General features: G+C 42.4%; 1 protein-coding gene across 3 annotated transcripts in view; it reads left to right on the forward strand.

Moving 5' to 3' along the window:
• The first annotated feature begins 15 nt into the window (after positions 1-15).
• The window catches only part of ATF6 (activating transcription factor 6), an 81,587-nt gene continuing 61,002 nt past the window's right edge, over positions 16-20,600 (forward strand). For 2 of the 3 annotated variants that reach the window (XM_037403881.1, XM_037403882.1), the window contains exons 1-9: positions 17-144; positions 221-297; positions 2,084-2,171; positions 2,498-2,592; positions 3,093-3,222; positions 3,466-3,672; positions 6,179-6,399; positions 12,157-12,342; positions 12,740-12,831. In XM_037403881.1, the coding sequence (XP_037259778.1) occupies positions 75-144; positions 221-297; positions 2,084-2,171; positions 2,498-2,592; positions 3,093-3,222; positions 3,466-3,672; positions 6,179-6,399; positions 12,157-12,342; positions 12,740-12,831 (1,166 nt within the window). In that variant the 5' untranslated portion in view covers positions 17-74. Of the gene's footprint in view, positions 145-220; positions 298-2,083; positions 2,172-2,497; positions 2,593-3,092; positions 3,223-3,465; positions 3,673-6,178; positions 6,400-12,156; positions 12,343-12,739; positions 12,832-20,600 lie in introns of all 3 variants that reach the window. The other variant, XM_037403883.1, reaches the window with a different exon arrangement.

Here is a 20,600-nt window from a genome sequence, read left to right on the forward strand (position 1 = left end):
CCGCCGGCGGCCGCCGTAGCGGGGCGGGGCGGGGCCCGGAAGGAGACGTGTGTTTCGGGAGGAAGGCGGAAGCGATGGCGGCGGCGGAGGCCGAGTGGGAGCCGGCGGGGCTGCTGTCGGGCCCGGGGACCAGCCTGGACTGGGGTGAGCGGGGGGCCGGGGCTGGGCGGTGGGGAGCGCCCCGGTCGGGCCGGCGCTGAGGCCGCTGTCTCTTCCGCAGAGGCCGTGCTGGGTGAGGAGCTGAGCGAGCTGCTGGGCGCCGCGGAGCCGCGGCGGGCCCCGAGGGACGAGCCCGACGTGAGTACCGGGGAGCACGGCGGGAGGCCGGGCTCCGTGCCCCGCCCCGGGGGCTGGGGGTGCGGGCGGGGGACCCCCGAGGAGCGGCGCTGTGGCTTCACGGCGGAGCCGCCCCCCGGCCGGCGGCTTCGCGGCCTTCACCCGCCCGCCCCGCCTTAGCTGCCGAGGGGCAGAGCTGCCAGTCGCTTAATAAATTGTCGACGTCGAAAGGGATTCGGGCGCCGAGTCTAAAGGGGAAAGTTCAAGGTGAAAGTTTGAGGTGGTGAGCGCAGGGGTAGCTGTGCTGTCGGTGGCCCCGGGAAGGGAAAGCCCCCTGAAGGCAGTGCTGGGGGGGGAGGGGGGCTTCGTTGCATGAGAAGCAGACAATATGTTACCGCTGCACCCACCACCGCTGTGCTTTATCACTTTGCCTATAAGGTGGTTTCTTTTCGTGTCTATTGTAGGATTTTCCCCTAAAATTTTTGCTTGCAACCTTATGCGTTGATCCCCTTGCTTTTCAATGGTTGCACGTACTGCTCTTTCTGTCCTGAGACAATTGCCTCCTGGATTCTCTGCTGTGCGTTCTTCCCCTTGCCTTCTCTCTGCTCACCGTGTCGTAACCCACCTCCAGCACAGCCCTTCGGTTGTCCAACATAAACCCCAGGTACTGAGCGTATTCCTACAGGTGTTGTGGAACCAGGCGCTGGAGAAAATGTGGGAACTGCTTGGCTGTACAAGGGGAGGGTATTGCCTGCCAGCAAGTCAGCATTAGTTACCTGCGTGGAGGCTCTTACTACAGAGCTCGGGCAGTGGGTTTTGGTCATTCTTCCTATAAATGCACTCTGATGTGCTTTCTCTTCATCCTAGCTTGCAAGTACTAATATCTGTGCACTCTGCAGACTTTCTGAGCCTCTCTTTATAAGGCAAGTTGAGAATGTCAGGAAAGGTATGTTTGCAGGATAGTTTTTAGCAAGAAAATATTTGCTGTATATTTGTATAAGTCAGGTATGTGATATCTATATTTTTCATGCCAAGTGCTCATAAAATGCCACATTTGAGTAGGGAGCTGAGACTTACAGATGCATCAACAGGAAAAATGGATCAAAAAACCCCTCAACATTGCTGTAAAGGTCATACAGTCAATAAAATGTGTGAAGTGATTTTAGGGGCTTTTTTTCTTGGATTTTTTTTTTTCAGTTTTGTTGGTGTGTTTGTTTTTTTTCCTGTCTTCCCCTGCTGGAAAAGGAAACTGGTGCCTCAGGCTTTAGAAGATGATGACATCACTTTATGCAAGTATAGGGAGACCTAATCCATATTGTTCATCAGATCTTGAGCAAATCAGTCCTTGTGTCTCTTTTCCTGCTGGTAAACTGCCCCTGGTGCTGCTTTTGTTTATAAAGTGCTTTGAGATGTGATGATGGAAGGGCATTAAGTAAATCTTTTGGTGCAGATGAGGGAGAAGATGGCAACAAGTTGCTAAAACTTGTGCTTTATATAAGGTGGTTCAATGACTGGACTTAGAACTTTCTTTTTACAAATTACTGATAACAGGGTAATAATTAGTGATGCTCTTAAACTGACATGCTCCTTTCCTACAGGTCTAAGCTTTAAAAGAAGCCTTGTCTTGTGTATTCCAGTTGAGAATTGCTCCCTTAAGGGCATTTATCTCTTGTGTGTCTTAAGGCAACTGAAGTGATCATTGTGTTGGTTTTGTTTTCCAGAGCTGTAAGAATGTGAACATAATGGCTGGTGGCTTCAGTGTATACTGTCTTTTTGTATTGTTTCTTTTTCTGAACTGTCGTTTCAGGAAAATGATCTCTATAACTTTCATTTTGATTTGGATTTGATGTCTTGGGACTCAGACCTTTGGAATATTACGAGCCATGCTTATACAGGTAATTAACCTTCTGCATTTTGCAGGCAGGACTATTCCTCCCCACCACACCTGGTTGAGTTGCCACAACTTAAGGATGGTGGTAACTTAATGAAACTATTTGATGCCTTACAGCATTTAGCTCTGTGATGAGAAGTCATGATGTGTTTCTGTAGGATGGGTGCAGCTGGCGAGGGCTGCCTTACAAGCTGAGCCATTTAGTCTCACTATGTTTTCTGCTATGTCTTGCTTCAGGAATTAAATAGCTGGTGTAGGGCAGTGTATCCTTTACTGATCTCCCATTAACAAAACTTTGTACAGTAAAATTTCATTATCTGTCTCTTGCAGATTCAAGTGTGAAGACAGAACCCTTGTCACCAGCCGCTTCAAATTGTTCGGTCCCTTCTCCGTCATCTGTGGACTCTCCAGTGCAGAATGTGCCTGTACGCAGAAACCTCCGTGTAACAGATAACTGGCTCTGAGTGACTGCTGTTGTGACAAACAGAAAGCCCAGTGGTTTACTTCTCTGACCAACTTCATGGCATAAGAGGAAACAGCTTATTTTTCCAACCCTTGAAAACCAACTTCCCTTCAGTGATGTTTTCTTTCTTCTCCCGCTGTGATCCAGTCTAAAAAGAGCATGTTCAGTTCTGTTTCCTCAGCTGTGTTTATTAGCCTGGTTGCCAAACAAAATGCCTTCTAAAGGCTTCTGAACCTAGCAGTTGCTGGCCTCTGCTTCCCATTGCTCTGCTGATAGGGAGAAGTACTTGTTTGGTTTTCAGTGATTCTGAGCGTTGACCAAAATAAAACTGCAAAACAAAACCTTTCTCCTGTTTGCTGCAGCAGCAACACAGATGTGATGAGAGGCAGTTATAATCTGAACTGCTGGTAGGCACTTTTCTGTGTTTCTGAAGCATTAATTTCATGTACTTTCTGCCTGCAGGATGATGTGGACTTCAGCTGTAGTTCCCAGATGTCTCCCATCTCTCTCTACAGCAAGAGTTGCAGAAGCCCTGCATCCCCCGAAGGAGATGGAGGGAAGAAGCCTGCTGTCAGCATCACTCCTCGGTCTGGTATGAGAGACCGAGTTACTTTGATTCCATAGAAAATATGCATACTGTCTCGCATATGAAAGTTTAACTAACAGACATTAGTATATCCTGTCATTGCTGATTTGAATTTGTAATCAGATGTGTCTGTTCTTAACAAATGCTATAGATGGGTAAAAAAACCCCATACCAAAAGCCATGTTATTACTACCCGAATTCTTCATTTTATATCCTCTGGTCCAACTCTGACTCTTTTTCCTTTCCTAGCGAATAATTCTGCGAAGACCCTGAAGAGGTGTGGTCAGGCAGCGTCCAGGCCTTTGATACAACCCAAACCGCTTTTGCCAGCTGTACCTGAGGCTCAGGCTAACATTGGCATACCAGCTAAAACCATCATTATTCAGACTCTTCCCACACTTGTTCCACTGCCAAAGCATCAGCCAGTTGTTAACATCCAGCCAGCACCTCCTAAAGGTAGATGAACTGTTTTGACTGAGCCAGGTCTCAGGGGTAAACACCGCACCTGTTTGGGATGGTCACTAGAATGAAGTTAGGTTTTGCAGGTGAAATGGGGAGGGGTAGGAGAAAAGAGGGGTTCTACATGCTTTGTCGAAAAAGCTTTAGGCTGAGAAGATGGTTTTATTCCTCTCTCATATAATTATAAGGGAAGCAACCCTCACCTGGGCATTATTTACTGGAAGACAGTAAAGCAGAAGAGACTATGCTGAGCACTGGCAGTTGTGGGGATAAAACTGTTGATTTGGAAGGATGTCTGGGAACCCTTAGCTCTGATCTACTTGTGATGGCAAGTGATGCGTAAGGTGATAATGGTGCTACTCTATGACAACCAAAGGAAGATCCAGCAGGATCAGTTAGGATGGATTGAATGAAACTTGAAAACTTGGGAGGAGTGATAAAAGTGTTTTTTTCCCCATGTGACAATCTGCCACAGGATGGTGGAAATATGAGTTTATGGCTTTTTATCTGGCTAAACAACATTAAATAGGGTGTTGTGAAATCTGCACAGAGAGGCATGTCAGAGGTCAGAAAAGTTGCTTATAGCTGCAAGCTGATGTTAACAAGAGGCAAGTGATTTCCAGTCCACTGATAATTATTCTTTCCTCCTGTTGGCCTGTAACAGATACTTGAAGTAGCTTGAGCCTTCGCTTCTGAATCCAAAGCACTGTTTTGCTCTTCAGCTAAGGCAGTAGGGACGTTACTTGCATTGCTGAAATAGTCAGATGCAGTTGCTCGTTTTCACCAGCTGATGGCTGCAGCCTCTTGCCGTTGACTCAGACGTGGAGGCATGGAAGGAAAATGAGACAAATACTTAATGGCATGTATCTAGAAATTATTGCAATAGTGAAATACTTGTCTCCATTACTAATTGCTCTTCCATCAGGCGTTAAGCCATATCTGGAGGCACTGACACTTGTTACAACATGCCTAAGATTGTTAGACCGCTTAAAACACAGGTCAGCACAGTCAGCATGACCTACTTTTTACTCCTTCTGATGTTCCAGCTGATAAAATACCATCTGGAATAAGGAATGTTGGCAATATAGATTTTTTGGATATAAGTATAGTGAAATACTGTGAAGATCAACTTCTCTTTTTCCCTGAAGAAAAGTCAGGAGAGTAATTTTTGTGAGGCACTATAGAGAAAACACTTCTGGGAAAGTGTTTCCATGCCATGTATTTACTTTATCTGATAGTGTGTTTAAAAATTCTGTTGTGCTGCTTCCATAACAAGAACCATAAGGATTTTTTTTTTAGTTCATCAAAATCTCCTGCACATGATGAGTTGGAGCTACCAGTTTGAAATATGCCATTATCCTCAAAGGAGCATGAGGAATGATACTTTTACGGTCCTTTTCATAAAAGCTTAAAGAAGGAAGCATGATCTTTATGCATTAAAAACAATTGTCAAAATCTCAAATTCACCATTTGAGGTTCTTAAATAGGGTTGTACTAACTTCAAGATTATGTCTGCAAAAAAAGGAGATCTAATCTTACACCTCATACATAAAAGATCTTGGCGCTAGGTAAGTTACTTCATTTGTCACTTTCCAGAAGGTTGGGTAGATGCTGTAATACATTGCCGTGCATTTTGGTTGGAATGCTCAGCTGGAACATGCTGTTTCTGAAAGGTGGTGAGGTCATCCTGTTACAAAGGATTGGAGAGATGTTCATGTGTTTTCAGACAACTCAAGCACCTGCTTAAGTTAAATGTCGTTGTTGGACTGAAATTTCTTGGAAGTGATTGTTTTTAATTCCATTTCAGACTGTCAAAATTACCTCATTTTTCCTGCTTGCCTTTTTTTAAGCTCTGTTCAGCTTGTGCATAAAATTTCTTACACGAGACATTTTTCAAAAAGAAATTGGTCTTGTCTTGGTATGAATTGAGGCTTTAACTTACGTTTTGAAAGTGTAACTGGCATTGCTCTTTCTTTTTCATCTTCTTTCTCTATGCTGTTTCTGAATTGGTTTGTATAGTATGAGTCAGTTCAGTGGAAAACTTACCACACAGAATACAGCAATAAAGAAGGGACGGACAAAAGGGAGGAGGAGGATGAGGATTGAGGTAGACCGGTTAAGTTCTTTGAGGAAGTTGCCCAAAGCACATCAAGTGTTAGCAATACTGAAATGAGTAATGTTTCTAACAAGTGTTGACTTTTATTGACTTTGAAGAGCTTTTGGGAGTGAGCTTGATTTATTGGATCCCTTTAATATGTGTGGTTTTGGCTTACAGGGTGGATTAAGACCCCTGCAAACTTTTGAGGGTTTTGGGTTGGGTTTTTTTATTCCTATCCTGTGGAATATACTAGTGCTGTAGAATTGAACTTGAGATATATTGTGCAGGGCAGGAGAGGAAGCAAAAGCTTTCTATGTCCTACCTCAGTATTGCCCTACAAACTGGTCATGTACAAATCCATTTCATACTATACACTGAGCACTCCTGTTTGTTCTTGTGTTCTAGGTCAACTGGTGGTGCTCCCCCAGCCCACTATGGTACAGCTCCAGGCTTCTGGGGTGCTTCCTGCCTCCCAGCCAGTCATTGCCGTCCCTGGAGGGACCACACCACTTCACAGTCATACAGTGAATGCGTTGCCTGCAGCTGCTGCGAATGGCTCAACAAGCGGCAAAATACCAGCGACTAAGCCCCTGCTTCAAAGCACCACACCAGCAATGGGGCTGGATGTAAGTTCTGGCTGTGTGATGATAGCTAATAACTGAAGCTCAGAAAGAGTTTTCAGTTATCTGCGTCTGGGATATGATGGGAGAACCATGTCGCTTTAGAGTCTTCAGGAGGACAGAGCTGCAGTTGGTCTTGTCTAATAGGATTTCTAACAGTAAATGGAGTTTGGCAGCTTGGCAAGGAGTGGGGAGGAACAGGTTGATATCTGCTGGCCTGCCTGGAGTTGCAGACCAGGTGTGCAAGCACTGTGGCAGAAGACAGTGCTGATACATTTTTTATTTTTTTTTTTAAATTTTCCCCCCCCTTTGTTTGTCTTCTCAACTGTAGACTCTCAGTGACTGGAGCTCTCTTACATACATGAAGGTTTGATATGTCTGCTTTTTGATTAGTGCTAAACCATTTTTCTAATCCGTGTAATAAAAGCACTGCTTTGGAAGTAGATGAATTGAAGTGTCAGCAGTAGGCCTGATTCTTCCATGCTGTTTATCTTCCCAGATTTATTAATGATTTTTAGAAACTTCAGATACAGAGTTTCATATGATCCTGATCTCTTCAGGCTTCCTTTTGATCATATGCTGAATGAGTAGAAAAGGGGTAAGCTCTCGACAGTCACTGCGCAAATAGATATGTTTTTCCACGGTAGTTCACAGTAAGCAGTAAAGAGAAATAACTTTCGAGATGTGCAGGGTTTTTTTCCTCCTTTAGCTTTGACATCTTAACTAGCTAGGAAGCTGGGTGTTAACTTGATTTAGTTCCTAGTAGTCTGGAGCTGCTTTGTTGCATTCTGTTGTCCGAAAGAAGGCATGGTTGGGAAGAATACAGAAGCTTCTTGTTTGTGGCTTTTAAACTCTCAGGGTGTTGTTCTCCAGTGTGGTGTTCCAAGTGCTGCTGTCATGAGCTGAAGGTCCTGTTGCATCCCTCAGTGTGAGGGAGAAAACACTGGTATTCATTCACATGAAATTTTGCCGTGTAGTCACCTGCTTATTAGCAGTGCAGGGCACTGCTTCGCAAAGGCATGTGTCTTCTGGCTTCTTTGGAGGGATGTTGTTGTACGGTTTCCTAGTGTCTGGGAATTGCCACTCATGCTTGATGTTAAATTTTCCTCACTATTCATGTTTGTGTGGGGGCTGCATTTTTAAATGAAAAATCATTTGCTACAAATAATTCAGCACTCAGACTGCATTGTAAACCCAGTCTTGAATTTTCAAGAAGCTGACAAAGGTCTGTTAGACCAGTTAAGAGCACTGCATTTTTAAATGATAGTTGCCTGCTGTACAAAGCCAAACTGAGGAGACCTGTCAGCAGTCACTAGGTTTGTGACTCCCTGTAATCAGGACTAGCATGGCACCTTGCCATTGTCTGAATATAAGGTTTAATTGACAAAACCGCCTAATTGTCAGCACACTTCATATACGCATCTGTTGACAGTCAGTAGTCAAACATGTAGCTGTGATAATGAATAGCTGTTTGTTTTGAATGATGGTTGTGTGGATATTTTGACCTGAAGCTGTTTTAGGGAGGCAGTTTTTAGACTTGGTATCAGCCTAAATGCTGCGTATCTTACCTGTGCTTATTGAAACATGAAAAAAACAGTTGCAACTGCTCATCAGCACATACTGTGTCATAGCACTTTGAAAAAGAACAAATGTTTCAGGATACAGCTGGTGCCAGTGGGGTTAAAAGATCTTGAGACCGCCTTAGATGCCATATGTGGTGCACAGAGCTGCACAGATGTAGCTGTCATTTGAGCTCTGTAACAAGTTTTATTGTTTGGTAATCTAAGCAGATGTTGCAGGATAAAAAGAAACACTGCAGGACTTTCTTTTGGGTTTAGGAGGGATAAACTGTTAGCTTAACACTCAGCCCTTCCAGTGGCTTAGGCTGAGATCGGCTGACAGCAAGCTGTACGCTGTGAGGCCGTACATTGTGCGTGTCCTGATGGCGCGTGTTTACACAGCTTGCCAGCCCTGGGGAAGTGCTAGGCTTTCAGTGCCGTCACTCTTCGCTAGGAAGAACTTCCCACTAGGAAATTGGACAAAAGAAATGCTGCCTAAGCAAGCCACTCTTCCAGATGAAGGAAGGAGGCTCTTAATCAAATAAGCAGATTGCCTTTCCTGTTGCTGTGAAGTGATATGAGGACATAAACAGTAGGTGTGTGCGGGAATCCAGTTTAGGTGTGTCCTTATAGGGCCCTTTTCTCATGTTTCCACTCTGTAGCAAGAAAAGATTTAATTTTGCCTTCCAGTTCTGTTGATAAAAAAGTATTGAAAATTTAGAAAAAATTAGTTCACACTTATGTATGCAAAATTACTTCAACATTTCTATTAAAGAATCCTGTTTTATGTGCTGTACTTTAGGTAATTTTCATATGAAATAAACTCGTTAGTCAAGTTGTGTTCTGTTGAGTTAGAAACAAGAAAACCCAGGTCTTTCATAAGAACAGAAAAAACATTTGCGTAGGTTTTGTGTTCCTGCATTTAAGGTGCATCTTCGAAAAGAGCAGCTTTCATAAGTTGAGGCAGGAATCTAGCCAATGTAAAGTTGAAATGGTTTGTACTTTCAGCTTTCTGTTAACTTTCCCAGTGTGTGTACCAAAACCTGCAGTGCGTGGGAGGCATTCTTAGTGCCTTGTGCTAGAAATACAGTTAGCATTGGAATGGAGATTAAATTTTGCTCAGAACTGATTTTTCTTTGGAAGACTGAATTGAGGTAGCGGTGTTTATTTGTAAAGTGTATGACTCTTTGCAAAGACTCTGAAGTTAGAGGACAATCCGAATCTAGTTGGTAGTTTGAAGCAATTTTGCAATGAACCTTTCACCTCTCAATATTTACAACATATTTTTTATGTGTGTGGTGGTGTAGTTTTGAAAGCTGGGTAACAGAAGTTGCAGCACTGATTAATGTTTGATTTTAATGCTGACGTTTTCCCGTTATGGTAGGTGTTTCCTGGGAACCAGAAGTTGCTATCTTGAGTGGTAAATTAATACAATACAACCTACAAAGAGGGAGACTGCAACAGAAGTTAGAGTTGTTTGCTACGTTGAGTCTTTGTTCAGCACTTGTGTAAAGCAATGTTGGTCAAGCAGTCTGACTTTATATATTATAATGTTCCTCTCTCTCTTCTGATTACCAAAATGCAAAGGGCATGTTTATCTTGATGCCAAGCCAGCTATGTAATGCTTAGTGCCATACTGCTTCCAGGTTCAAGCATTGTTGCACTGTTTCACACACAGAGCTCTATTTCCTGCATCAGATTTAGGTAGGATCAGGTAGTGTGACTTTATTCCCCAAGGAAAGGCAGACAAGTGCTAGAGGGTTGACCAAGGATCTTAAACTGTTTTAGGGATTTTCAATTAAAACAAAGTAACTCAAGGACACAACAGTTGGGTTTCATTTAAGCAAGCTTAAGAAATGAGTCAAAGTGAAAGTGGTGTGGCATAGACTAAAATGCAGTTATTTTGCAGGGTACCTTGAATCGGACTGGAGAGAGCTGACAGCATTTGGAGAACACTGAGTAAAGGAGGACAGTTTAGATAAATGCAGCCTGAAATGTAGCTGGTGGTGTCTGAAACAACGATAGATGTACCTTAGGATGTACTCTTAGTGTACAAACACTGCACTGGTGCTTTAACTCCCATGTTTTCTCCAGGGCAGTAAGGAGATTTGTCAGAGGTTCCAGATGCTTAGTCAAAACCTCTCCAGTAGTGAGTAGTCCTAAGCAGGTCTGCAAACAAGAATGGCTGTAAACAATTTGGTCTTCTCTGTTTGACTTTGTGATGAAAAACTTCTTTTTAAAAAGAAGAAGAATGTAACTACTTGTTTGGAGTATCACACAGCTGAAGCCAAAGCTGCTGCATGAACTCATTCCTTATTATTTCATCTCAGTTGAAATGATCCTGGCTCCAGAATGGTGTGTTCTATACACTGCGGTCCTTGGCTAGCCTGAATCTTTCTTTTTTTTTCCCCCCCCAAAGTTTTTATACGTCTGCAGAAGTTTTCTTATGTTAAGTATTGTAGTACTTAACAAATTCAAGACAAAGCTTAGTGTTAATGAAAGAATGTTAAAATCTTTTCCATCTCCACTCTCTGCTAGAGAGAGAAACTGGATTAAGTACAAACAGCTTCAGAGATTCTTCTTGGTGGCAGCAGACTAGACATAGAATAAATGATCTTTACAGAAAGCAATTAGATCAACATGGAGACAGCCCAAAGTGTTAATGCACTGTAATGTTTTTTCTCAGTCTCTGTCACCAGACTGCGGTATCGTGAAGAAGAATGACTTCTTCAAACAGCCTGTAGCCAAATTTTCTTGCAGACACCAAAGCCCTAGAGCTCCATACTGTCTGTGTGTGGGTATATATAGGGAGAGAGTTTAAGCAGCCGGAACTTGACCAGAGCACACTGAGTTCGTTAGTGTTACTATTCTGTGACTTATTTTTTCTATAGACTGATATTTCTAGAATAGTTCTCATCTTTTTTTTTCTTTAGTTTTTATGCTCTAATAGATACAGTTTACACCGGTGCATATGTTGGTAGCTACTGGAGGATATTCAGTTCTGTGTAAGACGTGGCATTTCAGTTCTTTTTCAATGTATACATCATTAAGACACATTCTGTTCTAGCTTAATAATGTGATGGAAGTCTTCTGTTTTTAATAAAAAGAGTTGCTGTTGCTAATCTGTGAGGGAAAGGAAATCAACACAGTAGTATTTAAACTTAGGATTTCAAGTAGCTTTGTATAGCTCTGCAGTATCGATCATCATTATCCTCGTCAGCAGCAAGATGCTTTCAGTCTAGATTGTCCCACTCACTCAGTGCAAACCAAACCACAAAATGAGTAAGTGGTAAAAGATGATAGGCTGTTCCTGCTTGGGGAAAAAAAAATCACGTCATCAGGACTGCTGGAGGATAGGGAAGGGTTACTTTGAACTGTCCTGGTCTGGTCGTGCAGACTGAATGCCTGCTAGTGGTTGGAGTGAATTATGTGCCCTCCTGGAGTTTATTTGCTGGTTTAGCTTCAGCCAGAAGGAATCCAGTTTGTGTGCTCTATCAGAGACTGTTCTGTGATGTGAACCAAAGCATATTCAGTGGGACACTCAGGAAATGTGCATCAAAGCCACACACCTGATCTGAATTAAAATGCTAGCATAGATGCACCCAGAGAGTGCATTTCAACTGCCATGTAAGTGCTTGATACTCATAGAATGTGCAGTCTGAGGTCAGCATCAGTATTCAAGATGTCAAAAACTATATAGCTTAGCTGCAAAAGGTACAGACACAGGTGTGATCAGTGTGGAAATGGCTTCCATACAGGACAGACTAAAAAACCATAGAACTTTCCAGGTAAGAAAACAGATGACTGATTGATTGTGGCCTATAAAATATGGTGTATGGTAAAGTCAAGGTGAAAGTCTACCTTGCAGACCTGAAGGTAGGTATTATCTGTCTTTGTGATTTGGTTGATCAAATAAAACTGCTGCTCAGGTATATGTTTTGTGTCCCCTACACCTAGGAGGCTGAGAACTCTGGAGAAAACAAGACAGTGTAAGACTTGTTTTTCATTGTTCGTGAGCTATAACTCTTGGAGGTGTACCATGATTCCTAGTTGGCTCTGTGCTGACCATTTCAGCTCATTTGAAGCAGAGTGCAGGAAGCTATCTGTACAAACTTTTGAGAAAATAGAGGAGCAGAAATTATGCATGAAATAGAGACGCTTTTAACTTGTGGATCATTAACAGGCCTCCGTATTGTCAATCTAGATCAATGTCTTGAGACGGCAGGAGCGCATGATCAAAAACCGGGAGTCAGCCTTCCAGTCACGTAAGAAAAAGAAAGAATACATGTTGGGACTAGAGACGAGGCTGAAGGCAGCCTTACTGGAGAATGAGAAGCTCAAGAAAGAAAACAGCATGCTGAAGAGGCAGCTGGATGAAGTAGTATTAGAGGTAAGAGATTGTCCCACCTTCTCAGGTGGGAGGCACTTGAACAGAATCATGGAAATGTTGACTGGAAGACCTTTGGGGGTTTCTAGCCCAGGGCTCCTAGTCTGAGCAGGACTCTCACCAGCTCTAGGTCAGGACAGCTGTCACATCTATTTGACTTTCAGTTCTTTATTTCATGGTACTTCTGAAGATATCACTGAGAAGATAGACTGGATAGAAGCTAAATATAATGCACAAACAAAATAGTTTTAAGTAGTCCTGGCTTGTATTCATACATAATCAGGCAAATACAAATCCAAAGAGCAAGAATAATTTGGTGTGTTCAGCTTCTGACATGACATACCTTTGTATGTCTGTGCCCCTTTTATATTGCACGTCTTCTCTGGTTTTTCCTGTGTAGAACCAGAAGCTCAAAGTATCATCTCCAAAGAGAAGGACCCTGTGTGTGATGGTGATACTGGCTTTCATAATGTTGAATTACGGTCCACTGAGGTAAGCTGCCTAAGAATTCCTCTTTGCATAGCAAGTTTGCTGTCCTGCAATTTTTGTTTGAATCTTTAATACAGGCAGTGTTGTGTTTTAGTCTTGAGCTTGAAACTTGACTTACATCCTTTGCTCTCCTCCTGCATAGGGGAAGACTCATCTGTATAATAGTTCCTCTTTTGGAATCCTTCTGCCCACAAGAGATAGGTTTTGTACTTTTATTTTCTCTTGGCTTGGCACTTTGTTAATCAATACAGCGTACAGCAGTTTGTCTGCTCCATTTATACCTGAAGAGGTTACAGAGCTGTGTTTAGAATCCTTTTAGAAAAAAAGGCGCAGACTTTGAGAGCTCATCTGCTTGTTTATACTTGTGCTAATGTAAGTAGCTGAGTTTAAGCTGCTTCTAGTACCCAATGCAGGAAATCCCACTGTTTGTTCTAGTGCTTTGCAATCCTGGCCGTTAGGTGTGTCTTGCTGCAGCCTTCCTCATTACAGTGTAAGCCCTGTATTATTTGTCTTCTAGATCTGGTGAAGAGGTGGTTTCCTCTCCTTAATTAGTTGAAGCGGTAATCAGAAACCTCTCTTATTCAAACTGTATCAGTGGGGCATAGGAACCAAGACAGCGGGAAGGAAATGCTGCGTTATTTCCCAGACACTTGATAAAGAAACCTGTGGAAGAGAGGAGACTAAAAAGGGATACTTCTTACACATCTGTCTATTTAACCTGGCTTTGGAACATAGAGACCTTTTATTTGAATCTGTTCGCTTTTTCAGAAGGGGAGAATATTTCAGTAGATTCCCAGTCAGTGTCTCCATTTGTTCTCAAAACCCCAGTCAAGCTGAAGGAATGGGATGGGATAGATCTGGAGGAAGATGCTGTTTCTGACTCTGATAAGCTTTTACAATGTTGGTGTTTGTACATTTTTAATAAGATTAGAAAAATTGCTAAAGCTGAAATTACTTTTGAAGTATTTGCACTTATTGTAAATATTGTTTATCTCTGGCAGTGAAATACAGCTGATGAACTCATCCATATCAAGGTAAAATTAAGGTAGACTGTTTCTTAGTGCATTTAGGGTTTGTATTGGTATTTTTGACAATCAGGCAGAAAAATCAGCTTCCAGATACTAAATCAGATACTAAGTGATTGAGTTGTACGTTTGTGCTAAGCAATCTGCATTTGCAAATGTTACCACACACTTGAGAGACACTTGGTGAGAACTAATAGAACCAGTAACCTTTCTGAAGCTGGCAGAAATTTTAGTTGCCTCCACATTACAGTGAGGAGTTGGAATGCGTGAAGCTCTAGTTGGTTTTGAGAGGCTTGGAAACATACAGAAGATGAGTGGAAAGTCTTTTAGCACAGTGCTCTAAAGTTCCTGTGTCAGCTTTTCTACCCTCAGGAATGAGTAAGGTGTTGAGCTTGATGGCAAGAAACTGCTGTCAAAGTAGGCTGAAAGGTCGGTTTGTGTTCATACCTTTGCAACAATTGGTAACTGTAGAAATGTTACGGGGTTAATGTCGTGACCCATTTGATGTTTATTAAAGTAGATAAAAAGAAATTTCTTGCCGGTGTAGTAGCTGAGCATATCCGTGTGATTGCTGTACCTGAGCTAGGTGGTCTGCATCAGTGCTGGATTTAGGCAGTGAAGAGCAATGTAATTGCAAATTTGCAAGTAATTACTTTTTCTGCTTTTTTTTTTTTTTTTCCCCCTAGCAGAGTAAATGCTTGCATTGCAATTAAAATACTAGACTGTATCAAGGTGGTATGAATGTTGATTGTGCAGTACTCTTTGGAAGGCCTAGAATGTGGGATATGCAAACCATGACTTAAGATTTCACTCCTCCCATACGCATTTTCTTCCTTTTATAGAGGTGTCACTGAATAGTAGCTCCACGAACGTGATAGTCATGATTGCTGTTCTGCTTGGTCCTTAACAAACAGGAGCTTCCAGTACACGTGATGTTTTTCCATCCCTGCAACTTCTTACAGAAATAAGTAATCTTTTTTTTTTTTATAATACATGCTAGCTTATAGTTCAGCAGAAGTACTTTTCCCCCTGAGTTAGCTAGCTGTGGAATACCTAATTTCTATGCAGTTGTCAACTACGATTTGAAACTTTGACAGTGTTGCCATTTCTTTTATGTAGGAAACCATTTCACTTGCAAACCTGTATGGAGGTGTGACAGCATTTGGGCATGGGATATTTTGATTCAAATATATTAGCACTGAATGTTTTATTATTTAAAACCAACAAACCATTGCAAAAGGAGAGTTACATCAAAAAAAAGCAAAATCATAGGAAATTTGCCCCCTAAATTAGGTAGCAGACTTTAAAATTCCCTTAGCTGGCCTTATTGTAAGATGCTTCTCAGACTCTTAATTGGAAGGGATAGGATTCTTTGAAGGCTGGAGGTAGAACAAAAGGACAGATATATAGGTTTTCTCTTTAGTTGCCCATTTCCACCAAATCAGAGGAAGCAGGGAAGTGATCTGGTTGTTCTGGGACAGGGATGTGAAGCTGAACAACAGGGAGTTCTGCAAAAAAAAAATCTGAATGGTTGGCTCTGTAGTTAGTTCTGTGTTTGCTGTTGCACTAACACTGGTTCACACGTAATTTTGTTTATTGGTCTTACATCACATTGACTGCGTAGGTAAGTGGTGGGATGTTTGTGATGTTTCATGGAGGACTCTGAGGCTCTGCTGTTCTGTTGCTTTAAGATTATGGGAAGCAGTCCAGGATGTGGCAGCCCTTGGCAAACAAGTTTAGCAGATAAAATTATTGTGCTGACACATTTTTTTCATGCTGACAAATATACTAAGTGTATGGGTAATCTGTAACATTTAATTTGGGAATATGGGAGCGGCACTGAATGTCTGGTAGGGAAGCTGGCATATCAACCCAGGAAACCTGTTAAGAAAACATTGGAGGGAGAGTCTAGTCCAGTCTGCTTAATTGCCATCAAGCTTTTCAGAACATCCTTCAGTCTTGGACATGGCACCATGTTATCTCTGAGAGAAGAACGCAAGTTGAATTAAATATAAATCTAATGTAAATGTGAATTGAATACTTTCTGGTCCTGCAAGTGGCTTGTATAAACGGTAACTCCGCGTTACATGGTACTGTGTTACTAAACTCTTTTGGGTTTGTTGCTATTTTGTATAGAAAACTGCTTTCAATTATTAAAAGCAGAAGTAATTCAGCAGGAATTATATTAGTGTAAGTTTCTATTTTATCTATTTGTCTTATACCAGAAGAAAGGCGCCCAGATATTTCCCGTCTGTGTGTCAATGAACTATTCTCTAATCTTTGTGAATTATTTGGATTTGGTTTTAACATCTATAAAAACTTCCTTTTATTATTATTTAAGAATGATTGGTGAGGTGTATGAAGGGAGAAGGGTACATTTTGATTCTGTTGCTTGCAGAGGTCACCCCTTTGCCCCAGTCTCACGTACCATGAGGTGTAAGACAGGAATTGGCAGCCCTGCAGTATTTGCACAAAAGGCAGTGAGCCCACAAACCTTGGCATGCAGCAGGGTTGGGAGCTGGAACCATGACATCTGGAGACAGGTATCTGTGGGAGGCAGCATCTCCTGCTTTCACACTTGCCTTTTGCTAGATAGCCAGTGCTGGTCAGCAAGGCTGCGTTCTCAGCTGACACAGCACCCCTGAAAGACTGCTGACTTCTGGCATTAAGAAACATCTAGTTAGCTGTGCTGCTGTTTTTTTGTGGTTTTTTTTTTCCCGAATTACTTACAACATGAAATCTGAAAATTTTCAAACTATTACGATCCCTAGGTGCCCTCCCCCCCCCTCCCCTCCCCCTTGTTTAATTTTCAAATTTGTGTTAGGCTGGGCCTGGGTAGTAACCAGATCTGAAAATGTGTTAAATAAGCACAAATAATGCTGAAACAAATGGAAACCAAGCACATGTTCTAGTCTAAACAATCCATGCATTTATTTTTTGAATATTTTTCTTGTGTTTCTCTTCCTGGTGCCCAGTTGAATATAGATTGGTTTTATTATTTTTTTGCATTTATTTTTTTGAGTATTTTTCTTTTGTTTCTCTTCCCTGTGCCCATTTGAATATAAATCGGTTTGTGTGTTTGGGTTTTTTTTTTTCATACAAGTCCTACATGTGACGGTAAGATATTTTCCAGAACCTAACCCAATAAATGTGTAAGAAGTAAGAATGGAGAACCATCATGGAAGATGCAAAAGGTGAATTTTTATATCTCTGCTTTTTGAGCCAGCAGCAGCAAAGCATGCAAGCTGGGTACTTGCTAGTGGCCCTAGCATTATTTTCTTGGCTATGAAAAATGTTCAGCTAGTTATTTTTTCCCCCTAATCAGTCTGCTCAAGCTTACTTTGGTGGTCATTGTCTAGAGCATTTATAAAGGTGTCAGCCAGCCAGAATGTGTCCTAACTACCATTTCAGAGATTTAATGATGGAAAACAAAGAAAAATGTGAAGTTAGGGAGGGGAAAGGCAGATCTGCAAAGAGATTGGAACAGGGGGTTTGAGAAAGTGGTGTGATTTTTTTTTTTTTTATTAATTTTATTTTTTATTACAAGTTGGCCACCTCTGTATGGCTGGAACCCCTTTCAAACTGGAAAACAGACTTGATGATGTAACCAAAAATTCTTAAGCCATATTTGTGGTGGAGGATGACTGAGGTGGTGATTGATGGAACTAAGTAAAGCTGCTGCTTCAAAATCTCTTGTGTCCTGTTGACCTACAGCAGCTGCACTAGAATTGCTGGCCTTTTGTAGAAACTTCATTGCAGTTCCTCTCTAGAGTGTCCTGATGGCTTTTCCCCTACTTTCCAGGACTATCCTGGAAACTGAATAATCTATTAAAAATTTAGATCCATTGAGCAATCTGCAAATAAAGACACACCAGCCTTGGTAGCTGAGAAACGTGATTTGGCTGCTGTTGTCATAAACTGCAACAAATGAAGAAGCACTGATTTCTGTCTCCTGATAGACTTACAGGTGTGTCTCATTTCTTAGGTAGTAACACAAACAGTGGGGCAAAAAAAACCCCCAGAAGTGGTTAAGATTAATCCTCTTTTACTAAAAATGAGGAAATAGCTCAGCTGCATGCTATCGCAATTGCTGCTTGTAAGGATGAAGTAAGTAAACACAAGTCTTTCACCAGCACCCAGATTAGCATCCCACCTAGTGTGCAGGCTGCTAGTCAGTACTAATGTTGCCTGCTGAGCTTTTGGAGCACATGTGGTTTGGGCTGCTGAAAGCACCATCCGTGGAGCACAGCTGTTTTGGTGTCAGTATGGTTTAGAGCCCTTATTCAGGCTGGGTAGTCTTGAGTTGGTATGTGAGAGAGCAGGTTAATTTGGAGGCTTGGTGCATTCAGCAGTGATTTTGTGCAAGTTTGCTGTCGTTTGAGCCTTAATGCCGGACTCTGTGATTAAAGAAGCAGACTTGTCTTACAGCAGGCAGGAGCCTAGGGATTACCTTGGTTGGTGGGATGATGGAAAGTTAGAGAAATAATTTTGTAGTTCCCTTGAAGTGGACAAAGAAGCTAATCTTGTCACCATAACATCACATGCAGCAAGTGTTGTGCTGCGGCAGAGATGTTTGAGCTGGAAGTTGTGTGCTCAGGTTTGTCGGTGCAGATCCCACCCACAGCAGCCAGTCCTGGACTGAGGTCTCACTATGGTCTGGATCCCATCACTGTGCTGCCCTGGCAGGTGAGCTCGATCATAAGATCAAGCAGCATCATGGCACGTTTGAAAACACTCGAAATGTCCTGATGAATAATGTGGCCTAAAATGAAGGGTAATGACTAGCAACTGAAATGCATTTTTTTCTTCCTGTTGCCTTAAAATTTCTTCCTGATTGTGTGTGTGCTTCTTCCTCCCTCCATTCCAGTGCAAAGTTGGGCAGGTTACTTGAAACCACCCATGGCTTGCAGTGCAGTGGAGGAGGAACTCCCCAGCCAGGCTCCTTGCTTGCCTGTTGCCACCTTCCAGCTCAGCCTGGTTTGGGAGCGGCGCTGAATTGTGACCATTAAACATTGTACCTGTGGCCTGTGATTTCCTTCAAGCTGCAGGTTGGATGGTGTTGTCTAAACACTGACTGATTAAAGCATCTCTAAAAGATGTTCTGAGAACAGAGAACCACTAATTGTGGGCCGTACAACAAGGGTGAGTTTCTTAATCTCAGTTTATCCAATCCTGGGCTTTTTTGCACTTGGTGAAGGATAGAAAAGGATTATTTCTCTGCTTTTTGCAAGCCTCAGTAGCCTTCCATATGTCTTCTGGAGGTTGATAGTCTTAAATGTAATGTGTACCTGAAGTATGCTAGGAAACATACATCCAAATTTTGACAGTCAAAAGGCTATTCATTTCTTACTAGTAGAGAAGAACTGGTGAAATGCGAAAACTATTAGATGAGTGCAAGCGACATGCAATAGTGCCACGTTAGCCAGCTCCTTCTGGCTGCTGAGGAAATACAGAGCCCTCTGAGTGTTTTAGCAAAACCAGCAGAAGCTCTGGAAGATGTTTGTGTTATTAACACTTTTAATACAGGAAACTTACTTTGATGTTTGTGACACTGAAAGAATATGTTTCAGTGCTGAGTTGAGTGTACATTTGTGTTGGAGGTGGCCCAAAGCCAGAAAACTGCTTCCATAGCACACCTTTGGTCGTGTGGTGTAGTTTCTCCTTGAAAAGAGGGAGAAATTGAGAGGAAAAGGGCAGGCTGAGTGATTTGGACTTGGGTTCAGGTTCCAGACCTTCAGAACCTCTCTTGATGGATTGGTGCTTGAATAAAATGGAATACCCTTGATTTTCTTACAAACTACAACTTCAGGAGCAGGAAGTGATTCCTTTCTCTTTCCTTTACTGATCACAGCCACACGTTCATCCTGGCAGAGTTCTGCCGTGGCCTAGCTGTGCTCGCTTGCCTTGGCCTGCTGCCACTGATACGGTTGCAGAGCCTGCGCAGAATGCCAGGTGCACTCACTGATAACTTACCCTTTCCTCCGTGTGTTCATCTGCTGGGTTGGGAGTGAAGCGCAGAAAGTTTTTGCCCTGAATGAACGTTGCAGTTGAGACTGCTTGCATAAGGCCTGCCCAAGCTTTGGCAATAAAAGCCAGCCCACTTCCAGATAACTGTATATCATTTGGAAGGCAAGAATAAATGCTCTGGGTGTCGATACTTGCTTGCTTCCTTTCTTTTCCAAGAGCTTTATTAAAAGTAAATTGTCTTTTAAAGAAAAGAACACAAGAAAAACATGGAGGTTTTGAAAAGAACAAAACACAAAAACCTTCCAGTCTGGGTTGCTTTCCTCATGGTCCTCGGCAGAGGAAAGAAGCTGGGGTGCTCTTGCCAGCCCAGCGCTCGCAGAGGGTAACTCTGGAGCAGCCTGGCAGGAGAAGGTAGCGCCTTGCTGTCAGCAGATGGTGCCCTCATCGGGAATAAGAAAGGAGAAATACTTTCCAGACAGCATTTGGCACTGCAGCAGCCTTGTCTGGAATCAGTTAGGAAGAGGACAAGGTCCTTGGTTGGTGTCTCCTTGCAATGTCAACTTTAGCCCATTGGAAGCATCCCAGCTCATACTCAGAGGTGGTTCTGTCCCCAGAAAACTCTTTGTTATGATATCACTATTGGCTTTCATCTACAAATTACTGTGCAACTTAAATGTCAGTATTCCAAACTTGAAGCACACAGGGTTTGTTCAGCCAGAAGTTCAATTGAAATTTAGTTCGGGCTCCTGGCAAGACTTGCTTTCACAGTTATCAAACTGA

Source organism: Falco rusticolus, chromosome 11 (assembly GCF_015220075.1).
Source record: "Falco rusticolus isolate bFalRus1 chromosome 11, bFalRus1.pri, whole genome shotgun sequence".
In the NCBI taxonomy this organism is placed as follows: domain Eukaryota; kingdom Metazoa; phylum Chordata; class Aves; order Falconiformes; family Falconidae; genus Falco; species Falco rusticolus.